The following is a 14,267-nucleotide window of genomic DNA, read 5'->3' on the forward strand; positions in this document are numbered from 1 at the left end:
GAGCTGAAAATGTAACAGTGGACACAACAGTTGTTTCCTGCTCTCACAGAACTTAAGGTTTAGTCAGGAAGAGAAAACCAAACAAGCAAGTTAAGTATAATGAGTGCCCTGGTTGGGGAAGTGAAGGGTGCTGCTAAAAACAAAGCAGGGACCCTCAACTGAAGCTGGAAGGATTGAGCCTTGAAAAACATATAAATGTTAACTGGGTAGGTAGTGTTCTAGTCACCATGAAGGTCTGAAGGTGTGACAGAGCACATGACACATTTGAAGATCTGCAAGAATTTTGCTATGGCTGTGTGGCATAGTTGATTTGGTGTTAGAATCACATTGCTTGAGTTTGAATCCTATCTCCATCACATCCAGCTCTATGACCTTTGACAATTGTCTTAACCTCTAATTCTGTTGAGGAAAGTACCTATTTCACATATTTAAGGTATTTAATAAACACTGTTAAGGCATAGTAAGGAGGACTGAGAAACAATAGAGAAACTAGGCTGAGCTGAGTGGCTCACACCTGTAATCCCAGCAATTTGGGAGACTGAGGTAGGAGGATTTCTTAAGCCCACAAATTTGAGACCAGCCTGGGCAACATAATGAAACCTCATCCCTACAAATAATAAAAAAAAAAAGTTAGCTGGGCCAGGTGGTGTGTACTTGTGGGACCAGCTACTTTGGAGGCTGAGGTGGGAGGATCACTTGAGCCAGGGAGGTCAAGGCTGATGTTAGCTGTGATTGTACCACTGCACTCCAGCGTGGGCAGCAGAGTGAGGCCTCATCTCAAAAAAAGAAAAAGAACAACCAACCAAAGTGTTTTTCCTATTCCCTCACTCAATAATCAACACGATACTTCTCTGGTCATCAACAAGTGTAGAGATTAATCTCCACCAGTCAACACCAGTTGGATGTCTCCTAATTCAGTTCTGATGGTATCTACCTAGAGATAACATCAGATCGCACTTGCTGAGGGCTCAGTCCCACTAGACTACCTCACAACTTCTGACACCAATCACAAGCCCAGGTTGTCTTACCTGTTTCTGACCGGATGGCTATAAACCAAGGTTCCCACTATCCCCTTCTTATGTTTGATTAATTTGCTAGAGTGGCTCACAGAACTCAGGGAAACGTTTATATTTACCAGATGCAGAAGGCCAGGGATGTGGGAAAGGGCAGAGAGCTTCTGCGCTCTCTCTGGGTATGCCATCCTTCAGGAGCCTCACATGCTTGGCTGTCTAGAAGCTCTCTGAACCCAGTCCTGTTGGTTTTTTATGGGTGCCTTATTACACAGGCATGATGAACATAACTCTTACCCTCTCTCTGCCTTCCTGGAATTGGGGAACGTCCAATCCTCTAATTAGGCCTTGGTCTTTCCTGTGACCAGCTCCCATCCTGAAGCTATCTATGGGTTGCAAGCCTTATTAGCCTATAGAAGACCCTGGAGATGCCAAGGATTTTAAGAGCTTTTTGCCAGGAAATGGGATGAAGACAAAATACATTATATTTTGCAATATTGTAGGGACTGCTTAGGAAGTTATAATAATTGGCCAAGAGGTGGTAGTTGTTTGGGTAAAGTAGTGACAATGAAGATGGAGAAAAGGGGTAGATTTGAAATGAATTTAGGAGGTAGAATAAACAGTACTTGGTACTCAGTACTTCCTATGGGAAGGTGGGACAGAAAGTTATGTTTCTAGCCATGTCAAGTGGTTGGTGAATCTTGGTTCCACTCACTAAGAAGGTGAAGGAGAGCGGGTGTTGGGGTAGGGCATAAGGGATGATTTCAGAGGTGGAACAGCTTGGGGTGGTGAGTACAAGGCTGGGGGCGTGGATGGCTAAAGTAGGATGAGGAAACCCTTGTGAATTATCTTTTCTAATTTGCTTTTTCTATTTCAGAAAACTTGTTTGAAATGTGGTGGTTTCAGCAAGGCCTCAGTTTCCTTCCTTCAGCCCTTGTAATTTGGACGTCTGCTGCTTTCATCTTTTCATACATTACTGCAATAACACTCCACCATATAGACCCGGCTTTACCTTATATCAGGTAAGTGACATGTATTCTTTGTATAGCAGACTCTTTATGTCTCATTCTTATTTTAACATTGAAGCCAACATTTAATGTCAACCTTTTAAAAATCAGATTTGACACTGACATTACAACAATAAAGGGAATGTAAAAAGGAATTGAATTTGACTTTTTTTATGTGATAGAGAAATGTAGAAACGAGCCCAGTAAGATTCAGTTTGTGAACTGGTTATTGAACTGAGACTTCCTAGTGCCTTCTTTTCTAAGTATTTGAAGTTGGTTGAGAATATAGAATTAGAATGATTCTCCCCTTAAATTTAAAAAATATGCTGCAAACAATAATAATAATATGAAAAGATAATGGAAATGACAAACATTTCTTGATATACTTACTGTGTAGGAAGTGATTTTCTAAGCATTCTTCATATCCTAAATAGTTGAATCCTTACAGCAACCAGATGAGGTAGGAACTGTGATCCTCATTTGAGAGAAAAGGAAATGAGGTGCAGGGAGGTCAAGTGATTGGCTCATGGAAATACAACTCAGTTAGTGTTGGCACCAAGACTTAAACCTGGACAGTTTGACTCTAGAAGCCGAGCTCTTACTCTTTATGCTGCCAAAAATTTATCCATAATGTTTTTGAAATCTTACAATGAGTGAAGTAAGAATGGGTAGTTAGTTGCATATGTTATGTCCCATAACCCTCTTTTTTTAAAAAAAAAAAAATTGCAATAGCAATAAGTAATTATTACAACAAATTTTAAACCGTACTAGAGAGATTATAAAAATAAAAAGTGAAAATCCCTTCCTGACACCCTCCAGTTTCTATACCCTAGAGGTAATTCATAGTCTGGTAGATTTCCTTCCAGAATTTGGTTTATCTTGTTATCACGTTTGTTCAAAACTCTCTTTTTTTCTCCTTTCTCACTGTTTTGCATTTTAAATTTTGTTCTGTTTATAAAAAGTGATAGGATGTTGATATACAAATTGCTTATTCTTCCTCCCTTTTTTTTGGCTGTTACAAACAGTGCTATAATGAAGGTTTCATTACATATAACAACATATCGATACTGATGTGAGGTAGATTTCCACAAGTAAGATTGCTAAATAGGTAATAGGGCATCTACATTTTTTATTTGACATTTCCAAACATACCTCTAAAAGTGTTGCATCAATATATGCATTAACAGAAGGGATATGAGGAAATCATAATCATATAAATGATTTCTGAGCTATTGAGGTTTAAACTTCTGTATAAATGTTACATGAATTACATAGGACAGGGAGATGAAGAAAACATAATTATTAAAATATTGTTATTATTAAATATGATTATTAAATAAGCAACTACCAGTGTTTTAATCTAAATGCTTTCACCCAGGTCCTCCCCCAAAAGTATCAGCCTCTATGTGATGCCTTTGAAACATCATCTCCTCACAGAGATGCCAAATTTTGCTGCTGTTGTTGAGTAATATTCTTTGTTTTGCTACAGTTGTGGTTGTTTCATTTATTCATTTGTTTACCTTCAGAAAAATAACCTTTCCAACACAGAAAATAGTAATCTTTTAAAGAGTGATAAATTGGAAGGTTAAATTTATTTTTTACAAATGTCAAAAAAAGATCTGGGCATTACTGTCTGCATGTGTTGTTTCTACACTGGTATGGTATGGCACAAAGGATGTAAACAGATTGGATGCAGTTTGGGAAGATTTACAAAACCCAAAAGTGTTTTATAATTTAAGGTTCCAATTCGAGGAATAATTTGATTTTACTATTCTGCTAGTGGAACGTGCAGCCTGAGGAGCCACACTATCCTTTAGTAACTCCAGAAGATATATATTTAAGATTTTTGAGAATCTTTCAGAGTATTTCTTTTTCTCCATCTGAGAACTTGTCTGCTTTCATTTTGAAGAACTTTTAATACAGGCAGCCCTCCATATCCATGGGTTCCACTTCTATACATCCAGTCAACCATAGATTGAAAATATTTTGGGGAAATAAATATCATCAAGTCCCAAAACTTTAATTTGCCAACTGCCAAGTACTATATTGAATCCACAGGAATGAAATGATGTGTATTAGATATTATAAGTAATGTAGAGACAATTTAAAGCATATGGGAAGATGTACATAGTTTATATGCAAATACTACACCATTTTATATAAGATGCTTGAGCATCCCCAGGTTTTATTATACGATGGGGGTCCAAGAACCAGTCCCCCACAGATACCAAGGGACTACTGTAATATAAGAGGCCATTTAGTTCTTTTTCAGAGTTTCAGTTCCTTGATGGTACTGCATGTGATTTTCTTTAAAGCATCCTAGACACTTCCTTTTCTGTTCTGCCCCTTCTGCTTTTTTAATTTTTCTGCTCTTGAACTTAGTATTACACTGAGGTCTTTCTCCAGCATTCTGACATACATATTTAAACTCTAGTACTTATTTTTATTTCTTGTAGGCTCATTTTCTTCATCTGCAAAATGGTTGAGTTAAACTAGATAGTCTGCAAAATTCTTTTCAGTTCCTAGATAGTGTCCAAAAGGTTTAGCTGTTAGCCTGGGCAACAGAGTGAGACTCCGTCTCAAAAAAAAGAAAAAAAAAAAAAGTGTAGCTGTTAACAGCCCCAGTGGACATAACCAAATGTAAATTTCACTTCAAAGGCAATTTTGCTACAAGTGTACTTCAAGAGTTCTCTTAGTTGGTTCAAGTAGTGGATGTCCAAGGGAGTGACTAGTCACTGGGATGAGAGAAGAAATATTATAATGTCTATATATATATTTAATCTAAAAACATTTAAACTTTGCCAATATTTAACATATAGAATAATGATAACCATATATTTTGATGTTAGATGGTCAGACATTGTTTGGTGATTATGTGTGATCAACACTTGGTGACTACTGAGATGAAGTGCTACAGTAATGAGGTGATGGGCATGGCTGTTTCCATTTGTAGGCCAGCGTATGTCATTCTGTCCTGAGCCAAAGGAAGGAACACTTAGCCAACCATCTTGGAAATGCATGCTTTTGTTTACTAACAGGGTAATCCAAAACCCATGCCTCATTTGGTGTATACCTATGAAAATTACAGATTTCTTTTTTCTAAGAATAATACATATACATTGTAGAAAATTTGAAAAGTAGAAGAAACAAAAAACCGTTTATTCCCTACTCCTGAGATGGTCAAAGAGTACTGAAATCTTTTGTAGCAAAAGATACATTTTATTATCTTATAATTTTTCTTTACAAATACCTTATTTTTTGTTTCTCTATTTTTACATTTTTATTTTTTTTTTAAGAGAAAGATTCATGGAATTGTAAAGTTAAAAGGAGAAATCCTTACAATTCATGTTTAATGCTTTCCATTTTCTAACGCCCCTAATCTGAACGTTTACAAATCTTATGGGTTCTTACCAGCTGTAACCTTCTATTTATTTTTTCTCCCCATTGCATTGTCTTAGTTGAGACCCTGATTATCTCTTTCCTGTATCAATTCAAGGCCAGAGACATTGTCTTTTTAATCTTTGTAGTAGTTTGAGGAAGGGGAAAAGGAACTAATATTTCATAAGTGTCTCTCATTAGCCTGCTACTATGCTTGATACTTAATACGCATTACTATTACATTTCATCCTTATAGTGATATGATGAGGCTGGGAGGGAATGAATAACCCCATTTTGCAATGATAGGAATAGTTTTAGGCAGATAAAAGGATGAATGTAAGGTCCTGCGGTAAGTAAATGGTAGGTTTTTAATCTGCCCCTGTGTGTTGCATACTGCTCTGAAGACAGGCATGCAAGTGGATACATTGCAGTGCTGTGTGGTGAGTGAGTTCAGAAGCACGAAGTTACAGAAGTTCAGAAAGCATGCCGGGTGAGTCACTATCTGCTAGAGGAATTTTCCAATACTGTAGAGAGGAAGAGACTCAAAACTGGTCTTGAATGTAAGCTCTGCGAGGGCAGGGGCTTTGTCTATTTTATTGACCACTGTGTTCCTGTCCCTGAAATGGTGTCTGGCACATAGTAAGTGCTTGATAATACGTTTAATATTTGATCAGTTAGTGAATAGGTATTAATTGAATACAGGCATAGTCAGCAAAAGGTGCAAAAAGGCAGTTGTGAAAGACATGGTGTTTAGGGAATATTCTGGTGGGACAGATAAATGCATCTGCCTGAATGATGGTAAGTCAATAACATAGCCTTAACATACCGAGGATAGCTTTTAAAAATCAATATGTATTGATTTCTACTATGTGGGAGAGAAATAACCTTAAAATGATGTGAGTAAAAAGTGAAGTAGGCAGATATTTGTGAACTCAAATTGTCGTGTTCTCTGTATAAAATGATATATAAGTTGAATTCATGGACTTATAAAAGATAAGAGATTTGAAGTAACTCCTGGTATTCTTATCCCTTAGAAGAAATATATGTGTCTATCTAGTGAGAAATCCACATACCTCCCTTTTTTTCTTTCAGTGACACTGGTACAGTAGCTCCAGAAAAATGCTTATTTGGGGCAATGCTAAATATCGCAGCAGTTTTATGTAAGTAGTGAAAGTGATTTTAATAATGATATTTAATAGCCAAATTGCTACAGTATTTTCTTCTTTCAACACTGTAGTGTTACTTGTTACACTTGAGAGTATGTTATCACTAAATAATGGAACATAATTATGTTCCTTTTAAAAGAAAAACACTTTTCTAGAAATGCTGACTTATGGGAATAAACCTTTAAAAAATATGTATAGGATTATTGTACTGTTCATTCAAATGAAAGTTGTTAAGTATAACCAAATACTTCTTGAGGACTTTAATGGACTTCTTAGGCAACCAGTAAGGAACAAAGGGTTATAGATGCAGCTGACCACAACTAACCCCAACTAAATTTCTTTGGGATAAAGTTTAGAATAAAGTTGGAACCATGTTTTGATTTTTGAGCAACATTCTACTTTTTTTTTTTTTTTTTTTTGAGATGGAGTCTCACTCTGTCACCCAGGCTGGAGTGCAATAGCACAATCTTGGCTCACCGCAACCTCCACCTCCTGGGTTCAAGCAATTCTTCTGCCTCAGCCTACTGAGTAGCTGGGACCACAGGCGCATGCCACCACGCCTGGCTAATTCTTTTGTATTTTTAGTAGAGACGGGGTTTCACCGTGTTGGCCAGGATGGTCTCGATCTCTTGACCTCGTGATCACCCTCCTCGGCCTCCGAAAGTGCTGGGATTACAGGCGTGGGCTACTGCATCTTATTGAGCCAAGTTGTAATTTGAAATAAAATAATATGAGTGTGACACAAACAAGCTTTTCAGATTTTTGCCTATGCCCATTTTATACATATTCTAGAACTAGTTCTTTCTGATTCTGATGCTAATCACAAAACTATTTTGTGTTTTATATGACCCTAAGTATTTGTAAATATGAGACCCATGGAAGGCAAATGGTTTGCTTAGTCACTGGAGACATCAGTAGTTCCATAATACAATCTTAAGGTTCTCCAACTTCTACAGCATGAGCCAGGCACACAGGTATATGCCTATAGTCCCAGCAATTTGGGAGGCTGACATCAATGGATCAGTTGAGGTGAGGAGTTGGAGTCTGGCCTGGGCAACGTAGAGAGACCCCATGACTTAAAAGCAAAAACAAAACTACAGCTATTTTTTTTTTCTTTTTATTCTCTCTGATTAATTTTAAAAGGAAAATCTGTGGTGCTGGATATCAGTGACCTTTGTGAACTCTTCATTGGCAACTGTATTTCCTGGTTATTTATTATTACTTTGTTGTTTTTTGGATTATCTTTTCCCAGGCATTGCTACCATTTATGTTCGTTACAAGCAAGTTCATGCTCTGAGTCCTGAAGAGAACCTTATCATCAAATTAAACAAGGCTGGCCTTGTACTTGGAATACTGAGTTGCTTAGGACTTTCTGTTGTGGCAAACTTCCAGGTTTGTGTTTTAGTCCAGCATAGATATTTTCCTTAAGTACATAAATATACATATAAAGGGAAACCTGAAGCATTCAGTTACATGCTATTGTTATTTCTTTACCTTAACAAAATAGAAATCACTTCCTTTAAATTATTTGACCCTATTAGAAATAGCTACTTGTACAATGAGAAAAATTCATATTTAAAAATTTGAACAAACACAAATTGTTTTAACTTTTTTTAGGATCCACAGAACAATTATTAGACTATTTATTACTACTTAGTTGGAGATTACTTCAACTCAGTACTGAAACAAAATTGATATAAATTATAAGTGACACAATTATAGATTTAAAAAGTTTTTAATATGTCTAACAATTTATAGTCATTTACCTACTTTATCTACTGGTTTGGTGGATATTTTCATTGATCGCCTGCATTTATAGGTGTCCTGCCTTGTACATGAGGAAATAAAAGGAAGAACTGTAGCTCTTCTAGCTTTTTCTCAGGAAAAGATAATGTCAAATACTTAAAGTAGTGGTCAACCTTTATCAAATATTTTTCAGTTTTCTGCAGAGAGAGCAGTAGGAAAGAAACATTGGGCCCAACTCTGAATAAAAGTAAAAGTGAGAATTTACAGCTGTGGAGCAGGGTGCAGTGGTTAGTGGATGGAAAATTACTAAGCTGGAAGCATAAGGGTTAAGGGATTCTGGTTAAACAGTCTTCGTTTGTTTTGTGTTGCCATGAAAGAAACTGCAGGCTGGATAATTTATAAGAAAACGGGTTTATTTGGGTCATGGTTCTGAAGGCTGTACAGGAAGCTTGATGCCAGCATTTGGTTATGATGAGGAAGCTTATACTTTTGATGGAAAGCAAAGGGGGAGCCGGTGTGTGCAGAGCTCACATGGCAAGGGAGGAAGCAAGGGGTGGTGGTGCCAGGCTCTTTTTAACAATCAGCTCTCATAGGAGTGAATACAGAGAGAACTCATTTACCACCCCCAAACCCCCACATTAATCTATTCATGAGGGATCCACCCCTGTGACCCAGACGCCTCCCTTTAGGCCCCATTTCCAATACTGGGGATCAAATTGCAACTTGATATTTGGAGGAGTCAAATGTCAAAACCATAGCAGTGACCTAATAGGATTCTTGGTGAAGGCAGGCCAGGATGATTAGACATCACCTGAGGTGATAATTAGATTTATGGTGATCAGATGTGGAGGATGGTGGATTCTGGCTAAACTGACTTAACAAGATTCTTGCTAAAATTGGACAATGTATAGATGAACATAGCAACTCAGAAGTCAGGACCTAGTTGACAAGAGAGTTCAAAGGAACCTGAGCTGGGTTTGGTGAAGGAGAGAATTTTTGTCACCTGACAGAAATTCCTGTAATTTCATGTAATTCCACCGACATTCATGTTTGCTAGTTATTGAGGTGCAAGGGGTTGTGCACAGGTTGGAAGAAATGGACCCTGGAAAAAAATGTAGTTTTGCTGACATTAATTCCCAGCAGCCACTTTACACTATAAAAGGAGAACAACAGTTTGAGTGGACAACTAGCTAGCTGTCTGTGCCACAAATAGAGTTCTGCTTTCCCTAATCAGTTTCTGTAGCTCATTGTTAAATGTTTTGGGGAATTTTAGTGTCACACTAAAAATGGTGATTCTCTGTTTCACTTGTCTCTTGGTCAATTTAACAATGTTTCTCATTACTTTTACGGTAAAAATGAATCTCCAATATTTGTTTATACAGCCCAGCAAATTCCAGTAACAGTTCTTGATAGCACCCACACAAGCTGCCTTTCCACGTTTTATCTCACTTACTTAAGGTAGCCTATATACTTTCTTTACTGTTTTGCTTTTAGCTTTTATTCTAATTTACCTTCACCACAGGAGTCCCTTTGGACTTGTAATTTTAAATTAAATTACTTTTTCTCTCTTGATAACATTTCTTCATGCAACTTTAGATGCCCTCTTCCTCTTTCACTGATGGCTTTATTGCTGAACTGTGTTTAAAAGCAGACCCTGAAGCATCACCCAAATATCAAACAACTCTTACCTTTCTTTTTTGTTTTTAATGAAAAAAAATTTTTTTTTCTTTTCTCACCACTCTATTAGTGAGGATCTCCTTCATTTCCAGAGTAAACCTTTACTATTTAATTAAAGTGGTCAGTGCACTGCTTCCTCCTCCACTTCCCCTTTTCTTTTATGGAGACAAACTCTAGGTGATTTATACAGGAAAAATTTTACAAAGTCAGATCTATAAGGTTTGCCCTTGCAGGTATTGGCTTGGAAGAGAGGCTTGCACTGTGTTTTAAATGGAGTTGGGACTTACTGGTTTTAGTTCTTGAGTGTTTTTTGAAGACATTCACTTCTTTTCATTTCTATCTTTACTTCCCTCTTTATTGTCTTCTCAAGTAGTGTAGATTTCATCATCTCTCATCTGAGCTACTGCCATAGCCTCCTCAATGGTTCCTGTGCATTCATTCTTACAGTCCTTTAATCGTTTCTTCATATTGCAGTAAAAGTGATCTTTTGGAAATGTAGATACATCTTACTTCGCTTCCCTGTGCCCTTGCTTAAAGCTCTACAGGTTTAAAAATTATGTGAAAGGAGATACAATCAAGAGAGAAAAAAATAATTTGCTCAACCACCAAACTGCCTAACTAACTCAAAGATCTTGTACTATCTGGCTTATTTCTACCTCTCAAGCCTAACTTTGCATTATTCCCCTTCTTAATGTCTCCATTGTATATATCACTGGCCTTTTTGTGCTCCTTAAATAGCACAAGCTTGTTTAACTCCCTTTCCCATGCAGTTTTCCTCTGTTTGGTATGCCATAATACCTTTTATATCCATGGTTGTTTAAATTTATTATTTTTATTTCTTAGTTGATGTATTTCTTTATTAATCGTAAGCACAATGGTTTTGTTCACCATTGTATCTCCAGCACCTAGTTTAGTACTTAGGACAAACATGCTTTCGTAATTATTTAGTAACTTACTAAGAGATGTTAAAGGAACTATGCAGGATTGGAAAAAATTCTTTTATTGCTATAGTTGCCTGCATTTAGAGAGATGCCTAATAATTGCTATAAGATGGTATTTGAAAAATCTAACTTAAAAAATAAAAATTGAATTTCTTTTTAAACAAATTTGTATATGGTGTTCAGTAAAATAAATACATGGTAAGTGTCTTCACTGAAGAAGTGTTCTACTGAAGGAAATTTTTTTCTTCTTAAAAAATTTATCAAAGGAGAGTAGTAAGAGTTTAGTAAGCAGAATTATTAATTTTCTAGGTCTGCCTTAATAAAATATCAAACTGGGTGACTGAGTAGAAATTTATTCTGTCAAAGTTTGGGAGGCCAGAAGTCTAAAATCAGGGTGTTGGTAGGGTTGGTTCTCTACTGTGGGCTCAGAGGGAGAATCTGTTCCTTGCTTCTGGTGATTACCAGTAATCCTTGGTGTTCCTTGGCTTATGGGAGTGTAACTATATAGAACCAATCAAACAAGAGCCAAGGAAGCATGTTTTAATTTCTTGAGTCTTTAAATTTATTTACAGTTAAATTGAATTTAAATGGAAACTCCTTATTCCCAGTACTGCAGTCCATTCCAATCTTTTCTTATTGTACTATGCTTTTTCTATGACCCTTATCACCACCAGATACACTGGAATTTCCGTATTTCTAAAGTTTATGTTTATTGTTTATGTACCTTTACTAAAGTCTGTGAGGGCTGGATTTTTGTCTGTTTTATTCTCCAGTGGATCTGAAGATTTACAACAGTGACTAGCACCTAATAGGCACCAAGTAAACATAATTTTCAAGTGAAGAAAATAATAAATAATTCCTATTATATTTTCAGTGGCAGTGTATGAAATAGTTTGGTTTTACTCTAATTCTCAGGTTTATGCTGAGTATTAGGAGAGAAAATTACTTCAGAAAGTAATTTGTAATATTGGCTGAGCTTCTCTACTTAGTGAATGTCCTATTGAAATCTCTGGCTTGTGCTTTTAGATGTTGTGTTGCCATTGTGTTCTGGGTTTCTTTTGTTGACTTATTTCTTCTTTCTGTCTCTCAGAAAACAGCCCTTTTTGCTGCACATGTAAGTGGAGCTGTGCTCACCTTTAGTATGGGCTCATTATATATGTTTGTTCAGACCATCCTTTCCTACCAAATGCAGCCTAAAATCCATGGCAAACAAGTCTTCTGGATCAGACTATTGTTGGCTATCTGGTGTGGAGTAAGTGCGTTTAGCAGTATCCTTCACTGTACAATGTGGCTATACTTGGAAGGGAATTGAATGACAAAATTTAAGTGAACATTATTGGTGCATTGTAATGACCTTTTTTTTGGTAGGAGAGATTCTTAGGTTCACAATCCTAAACTAAAGGATTTAAAATATGAAATTCAGATTGTACACAGTACCTTAGTAATTGAGCTAGGAACAAAAAACTGTTTAGCCTTATCATATTCACTTCATAGAAATGAAGGGTGAGTAAAGGCCCTCTCTGAGAACTATTATCTCATTAAAGATTATGACAGAACTGCTAGTTTTCTGAACAAAGAGGTGGGAATTGACTGTGAGAACCATATCGTTGTGACCCTCAGAGCACGTTTTTAGTTTTACAGTCCACTGCTGTGTAACATTCAGTCTTTAAGAAAATGGGTTCAGACCTTAGCAATAAATATGTGAGTAATCCTTTTAGACTTTAAAGTGATTTTCATTCTTCTCTGAGATTCTTCCTTGACTTGTGTTTTTATAGTGTTGATTTGCTCATCAATTTTGCACAGTGGCAGTTTTGGGACTGATTTAGAACAGAAACTCCATTGGAACCCTGAGGACAAAGTAAGAACTTACAGTGTATAAAACTTAGTTTTATATTAAAGATAGTTATTTTGGTTAATCTTGATGTATTTTTTATTTCATCAGTAACAATAAAAGTCTTCTGGTAGAATAATCAGTTATGTATTAGGATTATTTTCTACATATGGTAGGGTTTATGTAGAACCATCCATATTCTCCTTCCACCTGTGATATGTAGATATTATCAAAATATGAAGAGCTTTGTGATGGCAAAAGAGTTTTCTGAGAAACTGACTCAGAAAACTATACCTAAATGTGGGTATAGTATATAATATACCCAACTGAGATTATTTATTTTTTGAATACTTGTTTTCTGAATTGAAAAGACGTATTCTTCTACTTTTTGTTATCTGGAAATTGATTATGGACTCTGCATTTAGGTTTCAATATAATGGATATCTCAATAGCATCTTGGACCCTGAGAATAAAGGAGAAGGGACATATATGAAATAATAAAATGAATTCATCTGTTTTCACAAACCACTTGGTGGTATTTTGTTTTAAATAATATTTTAAGAATTAGTCCCAAATTGGACATGTCTGTGAAAAAGAATGAATGAAATAACTTACTGGATTTTCCCAGTTGTAACCCACATATAATTTAATATCATAAACATAGCACTTACTAAGTTTATTCTGAGAATTGTCAAACTTTTCTTAGTCACATATTATGAATCTTATGGCTTTGGGAACGTCAGTAGTAATTTCTCGATTGTAGAGTAAAAATGATCCTGTTCTGTTTTAGCTATTTAAGTGGAAATTTTATTTGCTCCCAGTGAAACAGTGTCATGTAGGAGGACTTTCTAATGCTGACTCTTTAATTCTAGAGATATGATATGCCTGGTAAGTCAAGGGTTGATTTTCGGAAGACAGATTATTTTATAAGAGTTGTGTGTTTTTTTATTTAAAAAATAGTATATAGATCATTTGAATGAAATTTCACAAAACTATTCTTTTTTTCCCCCTTTCACTCAGGGTTATGTGCTTCACATGATCACTACGGCAGCAGAATGGTCTATGTCATTTTCCTTCTTTGGTTTTTTCCTGACTTATATTCGTGATTTTCAGGTAAGAAAATACAGTGTTAGACTTATGCACTCAGACTTCCTTCAGGTGGACTAAGAGAACTTCCCGTAGACAACTCTCCAGCCTTTTTGAAAATTAACTGTTTATAATTTGGAACTATAAACAAGTGATGTAACTTTTCAGGTAAATTGTTTTTGTGTTTAAAGAAGTAATGTATTGCTAGCAAGATTTAGCCTTGAAAATGGGGCTATAAAATACATTTCAGAAATTCTTACGTAGAATTTTTTTATGGATTCTGAGTACCTTTACATAGTTCATTCTCAGCATTTGGTTTTAGTGATTCTTAGTAGAAACCGAAGAAAAACAAGGAACTTTATGAATAGAGAAGCTTGATTTTTCCAGATTTTAATTGGTACTAAAGAGAATACCTTTGACAGTAA

General features: G+C 36.0%; 1 protein-coding gene across 2 annotated transcripts in view; it reads left to right on the plus strand.

Annotated features, from left to right (window-relative positions):
- DRAM2 (DNA damage regulated autophagy modulator 2) overlaps positions 1-14,267 on the plus strand; it is a 58,736-nt gene that overhangs the window by 6,115 nt on the left and 38,354 nt on the right. For both annotated transcript variants that reach the window (XM_074381270.1, XM_010344018.2), the window contains exons 3-8: positions 1,888-2,032; positions 6,488-6,555; positions 7,814-7,953; positions 12,016-12,193; positions 12,701-12,783; positions 13,777-13,869. In XM_074381270.1, the coding sequence (XP_074237371.1) occupies positions 1,902-2,032; positions 6,488-6,555; positions 7,814-7,953; positions 12,016-12,193; positions 12,701-12,783; positions 13,777-13,869 (693 nt within the window). In that variant the 5' untranslated portion in view covers positions 1,888-1,901. The remainder of the gene's footprint in view (positions 1-1,887; positions 2,033-6,487; positions 6,556-7,813; positions 7,954-12,015; positions 12,194-12,700; positions 12,784-13,776; positions 13,870-14,267) is intronic.

This window comes from Saimiri boliviensis, chromosome 11 (genome assembly GCF_048565385.1).
Source record: "Saimiri boliviensis isolate mSaiBol1 chromosome 11, mSaiBol1.pri, whole genome shotgun sequence".
Lineage (NCBI taxonomy): Eukaryota > Metazoa > Chordata > Mammalia > Primates > Cebidae > Saimiri > Saimiri boliviensis.